Genomic DNA, 5,988 nt, shown 5'->3' with positions numbered 1-5,988 from the left:
CCAAGGGTGATTTCTCACTCCCCCTTCCCCATGAGCACACATACACTATGGCAAAAACCTAAAAAAAAAAAAGTCTCTTCCTATTTCTGCCACAGATGGTGCCCCTCGCCCCATGCTCCTGCCCTACCACAGTCATCCAGCAAAACCCAAGTGCCTCATGCAGCCTCCTGTGCCTCACCCAGGGCCTGCTGTGGTCACCTGGCAGAGTCCAAGGTGGTCCCGGCACCCCGGTCTCATGCCTAACCCCGCTCCCAGGGTTTGGAGACATGCGCACTGTGTGCAGTTTGCAACGACGCGCCCTCCTGGCACCCTGTCCTTGGGAACCCTTCTCATCCTCCCAGCCTGGCCAGCTGCCCGCACGCTGCAGAGGTGCCACCAGCCCCGTTCAGCAACGCTGAGTTTTGCCAATTGCCAGTAGACACTAGTTGAACATCTAACTGGAACATCACCTCTCCTTGCCACTCACACCCCCAAACTCGTGCTTTACACTAGACACGTGCAAACGTGAGCTTTAAACAGACAGATGATGCCAAACGCGAGCCCGAGGGAGGCTGAGGAGGGGGCTTGGGTTCGGGGTTCCTCCTCTTACCATTTCATGTTGCCTTGGGCCCCTCGGCGCCAGGGTCTCGGAGTGGAGGCCCCAGGACTGCCAGCTGTCGGCAGCCCTTTCTGGTGTCCTAAAAGAAGCCCCAGTGCGCAGCAGCTGAAGCAGGCCCAGGAATGCAGGGTGTGGGCATGGGCCCAGGGTGCTGAGGGGGAAGGAAGTGGACACGGCGATTATATGCAGTTCCGTTTAGTGCAGCCTCATGGTTTGGTGCATATATTCCTATTCTCCATTAAATTAACTTTATTTCTAAAGCATATTTTGATTTACTATCAAGAACAATAAAGCATTAAATCTTATTGTTAAAGGTGTTCTGCTTCTCTGTCACTGAAACTATAATTGTGAAGTTTTTAGCTTATTTAAAATAGCATTATCCCAGGAGAAGGGAGAATTAAGCACAAATGATGTAAAATGGAGGATGATTCGCCCAAGGCTCTTGAGTAATAAAATTAAATGGAAGATGGGGCCGGTAGGTGGTGTGGTGATCGAAGGCGCCGGACTCCGATATGGCCGACCATGGTTTGAGTCCCAGACCTGGTGGCTTGCTTTCTCACTTTTCCTTCCCTCTCACCCTGTTCCCCTCTGGTCAGTTAAACTTATCTTTATTCATAATTTATTTTAATTTGACCAAAGATGGACAGAGCAAGTGAGAGAGAGAAAGCAAACCGCCAGGTCTGGGACTCGAACTGCAACCATGTGGGTGGGAGTCTAGGGCCCTTAACTACCACACCACCGGCTGGCCATAATTAAATAAATCTTTTTAAAAAAATTAAATGAAGAAAGCTGTGGGAAAGAGGGGGTGGGGAGAGAAAGCAGAAGAGTTAAAGCCACATACTTCTTTCCACCATTTTGTGGCCTGTGCTAGAAGACTCTAGAAGCATCCAAAGCTCACAGCTTGGTGTCAGGAACATGTGTATTGAGAGAGAAGCTTGTATGTGTACAGGAGAGGCTCGGGTCCCCAGGGCAGAGGTCTGAGTGAAGAAGGGACCAGTCAGCCTCTCCCCAAGGTGGCTGCTTGGGAAGCTGTGGGGTGACAGGACACAGAACGAGCGTGAGGGAGCAGGTAACTGTAGGCAGGGCGATGAGCCCTGTCGGGCAACAGGACATCCCTTGTACCCGAGGGCCCAAAGCCACACAGTGCTGCCTGGTCACCGGTCACTGCCGAGAAAGAACACGTGGCGGGCAGCTTCTGGGACAGACCGAGCCACATGCCTGGAGACACGCCTGCTCGCAGGTGAGGGCTTCAGAGCCACAACCTGAGCACAAGAAAGGCCTTCCCAGTGCCCAGGGGCAGCTCCGGACCAGAGGGTGCAGGGGTGGGTAAGCCGAGTCCCCGCTTTCCTCCCCTGAGACTGAGGCTGGTGGCACAAGGGGGCTTCTGGGGCAGTGAGGACTGGGCACAGAGCACTGGCGATACAGCGGATGTGACTTGTCACAATCACAGGTTGGGGGGCCGCTACCTGGGAGCGCCAGGCTGGATTTCTCTCAGAAAGCTTCGTGGAGCCTCCTGGCAGGGCTGGCCCACGTGAACGCCGTCCGCCCCAGCTGGCTCGGGAACCTCCGGCAGGTGGGTGAGAAGCGAAGCCGGGCCTCAAAACATAGGACCTGGGCCTGGTGCTCCGACAGGCCCACTCAGCCAGCCCTCTCCAGGTCACATCTGACCCTGACCCTCCTTGGCCGGAGGCTCCAGCCACCCAGCACCGCCAAGCCAAGGGAGCCTCTGGGGACACCTGCCCCCACCCAGCCGTTACACCAGAGCGGACTTAACCTGCGCTGCTTCCCTAATCACCTTAGCGTGCTCAGCCCTCCCCCGCCTTGTCCCCGCCTTGTCCCCACCCCGTCCCCATCACACAAATCCAGTTACGTTCTGAGCACATGCATCATTTATTCAGGGGCCCCAGCCTGCTCACGAATGAAGGGTCCACAAAGAGAGGGCTTTGTAATGGATGGTCAGTGCATTTTATTGAATCAGCACAGTACAAAAATAAATAAAAATAAGGGAAGGGGAGTTAAATTACAGCCAAACTGAGCTTCATGACTTCGTCAGATTATAAACCACACACACTCACAAACACACTACACATACATACGAAATGAGACAAATATAAATTAATGTCAACAATACCCACAGTTTGGTCAAAGAATAGCTACAGAAGAAATTGCACTAAAAAAACCAACATACATCACACGTGTAATTAGCAGTTTCGAATATACAGCTATGAATATTCCGAGTGAAAAAAAAATGGCACATTTTCTTTTCATTGCAAGTGTAACAACTGTTGGAACAAAACTAAATTCTAATAGCTGCATGGAAAGAATATTTATCAACCCCTCAGGTTTATAAGAAAAAGAGAAAAACCAAATCCTGAACTAGTACTCCTGTGGCTTGTTCTGTGCACGGGTGTAATTTTCACAGCCATCTGTTCTAAGATTATTTTTCTTAAGACACAAAATGCTCCTGGTCTGCATGCACGATATCACTGTAAAAGCAACAATTAAAGAATAAAGGGTTTTTTTGTAGGTTAGTTTTTTTTTTCTTTTTTTATTGTTGTTTCTAAAAGTAGTCTTCATAGCAGCATGTCGCGTGGGGTCATTGCTTGCACACTCAAGTATACCAGTCGTTCCTTTACACAATACTGCAAGGGCAGAGAGGAGAACACGGAGGGCGTCACGCTGACGGATCTACAGTCGTTTCCTTAGTCTCCACCTGCTCCCGAAATGTGCACCTCCTCCAAACAATACAAAAATAAATACGGAGAAAGAGAAGGAAACAGACACAAAACTGGAATCCTGTGGATGCAACGTAACCGCAGTCCCAGGCCAGGTCCAGCCAGCCGAACGTGTGACTGCAAACACGTGCCCTCCTCCTGAGACTGGGCACCCAAGCCATCCTCTTCCAAGCCACCAGGGGCCAGCTGCCCCGAAGGGCCTCTCCCGCTCAGGTCGCACGTGGCAGCCGGAGCTGAAGACAGGCTGTGTAGGAACTCTGGCAGGAGGAGATGCGGCTTCCTTCAGGCCTGCATCTGATCGCCTGGCTGTCGGGAATGGCTCGGTGGCCCAGAGGTGCAGCCCAGGGGGTGCCCTCCAGCCAGGCAGGCCCCCACCCCCATCTCCAGGAACACGGCAGGCCAGGCCGCTTAAATCAGGACCTCGGTTTCACAGCTTTCTCTATTGTATGTGAATTTCAGTAGTGCTTGTGCTGAAATCGGCAAACCCCTAGAACCTAATCCTATGTAAAGTGACCCTCTCCCCCCTGCCCCCCATTCCAGCACTCCCTGGGGGACGGGACTGGGAGTGAGAATCCTCTGTAGTGTCTTCACATTGGTGGTCTTTGTTCCCCGCAGCCTGAGTGATGGGCCGCAGAGGAAGACTTGCTCCCATCTCTTGGTCCTCTCCCAAGTCCCAAGCCACCAATCTGGGAGAATGAAACTCGAATGTGTTTGCAGTCACTAGGGTAAAACGTGGAAACCGAAACCAGCAGCTGCAAGTCAGCAGTCGTAGAATCAGCAGGCTTTCAAAGCAGCCAGGAGTCACACTCCTGTCTTGTAATTGTCTCTAAGATCCAGCTGTCTTGCTGGGCCTTGTCGGGCAAGGCTTCCTCCCCAGAAGCTACCACACTGCTCAGAAACAGCTTTCATTTAACAGGGGGGTGGGTGGGAATACGCCTGTCCCACATCACCCCAATCCCTGACAGCACCTCGGTCCCAGCCCCGCAGGACAAATGCATGTGCACCAGCAAGAGGCCTTGGCCCTTAAGCGGGCACCAGCTTGGTCTCAGACATGGCCTCTCTACCAGCCTAGAAGGCAGGCTGTTGCTGCCGGGCATCTACGGCTGTCCTGGCATCTGCCACAGGGTGACTAAGCTGTGTTATTCAAATGAAAAATTCACGCAGGAAAGGAGTTGTCCCCAACTTCACCCCACCCCTTCAGCTGGGACCCAAAAATAAGAGAACGTAATGAGTCAAACCAGCTCATTAGCCAACACTACCAGCACTGCTGGGAGCAGGGGATGAGGGCGTGGGGGCGAGTCCTAGTTCTCCACTAAAGGAAAGCCCTTCTCCCAAAACGTGAAAAAAGCAACCAGGGCTGTCCACGGTCGAACAACTGGTCGCAATCCTTGCACTAGACCGCCTTGGCCACGCCTCGATGGAAGCTGTCCCGGTGTGGTGGGGCTCTAGTCTCACAACCTACTCAGGGCTCGCTCGGGGCGGCTGGCCTCAAGGGCCTCAGGGAGAGTGAACTACCCAAAGCAGGGCCAGAGCAGGGCCTCCTACCAGAAACCCCAACTCCCCTGCAGGTCCAGCTCCCGTCCAGGGAGCAGCGGGTGGCCTCGACCATTCTGGATCCAGCGAGGGCACAGGCAGGTCAGTCCTCCGAGCTGCCCAACGTGAGAAGTCAGTAGCCTGGGTGGCTCTGAATACATCTGGGCTCGCGCAAGGTTCATGAGTTCAAGTGTCCACAGTCCTTGGTAGGGCTAAAAAAATCCCCAAGGAGGGAACGGTGGGAAGGGAGAGGCCCTTGGTGGCTTTGCTAGACACATACTGTACACAAAACTGATTTAATAATAAATTTTAAAAATGAATCCTTGAGCCATGACAGGGCTACAGGGCTCACCGGTCGAGCCCTAGGAGGAGCCGCTTCTTGTCCTCCTGGCCGCTCTCGTTCTTCAGGTCAGAGAACACCTGTGTGAAGTAGTGCGGGTCGGCGTTGATCTGCAGCATCTTGGAACTCATGAGGTTGATGACTGAGAGGCAACGGTCCCAAAAGGCCTCCTTGCAGCTCTCCACCAGGAAGGGCTTGAGCGGGTAGGAGATCTCGTTGCCCATGTAGGAGTAGGAGAGGTACAGGCAGGTCAGCAGGACGGCCTGGAGCTCGTGGTCCGAGCCCACCTCGGAGGAGATAACATCCCTGCAGAGCATGTAGAGGAAGACCACGTTGGCAGGCGTGATGAAGCCCTGGTCCTGCCAGCCCTGCAGAAGCAGCGAGCGGTCCACGCTGCGCAGCCAGAGCACGGGGTCCGTCGGGGACAGGTGCTTCAGGCGGTAGCACCGGCGGCAGAGAAACTCGCCCAGGCAGCGCAGCAGCTCGCTAGTGGACGCCTGGACGATGACCCGTTTGGGCGTCCCCGCGGAGGTGACAGCAGGGTGCGGGGCCTTCTTGCCGGAAGAGGAGACCCCGGTCTGGGAGCCGGAGAGCTGGCTGGCCGGGGGTGCGGGCGGCTGCGCCGGTGGGGGCTGGGCGAATGTGGACAGGTTGGCGCAAGACAGCGACTTCTTCAGGTTCTCATTGTTGAGGTGCGTGATGTTGTTCTGGTAGCTGCTGTTGGGTTGCACCTTCTTGGAGTTCTTCTTCTTGGCCGACACGGCCACGATCCTCTTCCAAAG

At 54.2% G+C, this 5,988-nt stretch overlaps 1 protein-coding gene across 1 annotated transcript; it reads right to left on the bottom strand.

The window, feature by feature from the left end:
• Window positions 1–2,665: 2,665 nt before the first annotated feature.
• Window positions 2,666–5,985, bottom strand: CDK5R1 (cyclin dependent kinase 5 regulatory subunit 1; the record flags this gene model as incomplete). The annotated part of the gene is made up of 1 exon (XM_006154382.1): window positions 2,666–5,985. A coding segment is annotated over one exon (771 nt), but the record flags the coding sequence as incomplete, so codon positions are not given.
• Between the last annotated feature and the right edge of the window lie 3 nt (window positions 5,986–5,988).

This window comes from Tupaia chinensis, unplaced genomic scaffold (assembly GCF_000334495.1).
Source record: "Tupaia chinensis unplaced genomic scaffold, TupChi_1.0 Scaffold000407_1, whole genome shotgun sequence".
NCBI lineage: Eukaryota > Metazoa > Chordata > Mammalia > Scandentia > Tupaiidae > Tupaia > Tupaia belangeri.
The sequence above is the reverse complement of the archived record's forward strand: the minus strand, read 5'-3'. Positions and strand labels throughout refer to the sequence as shown.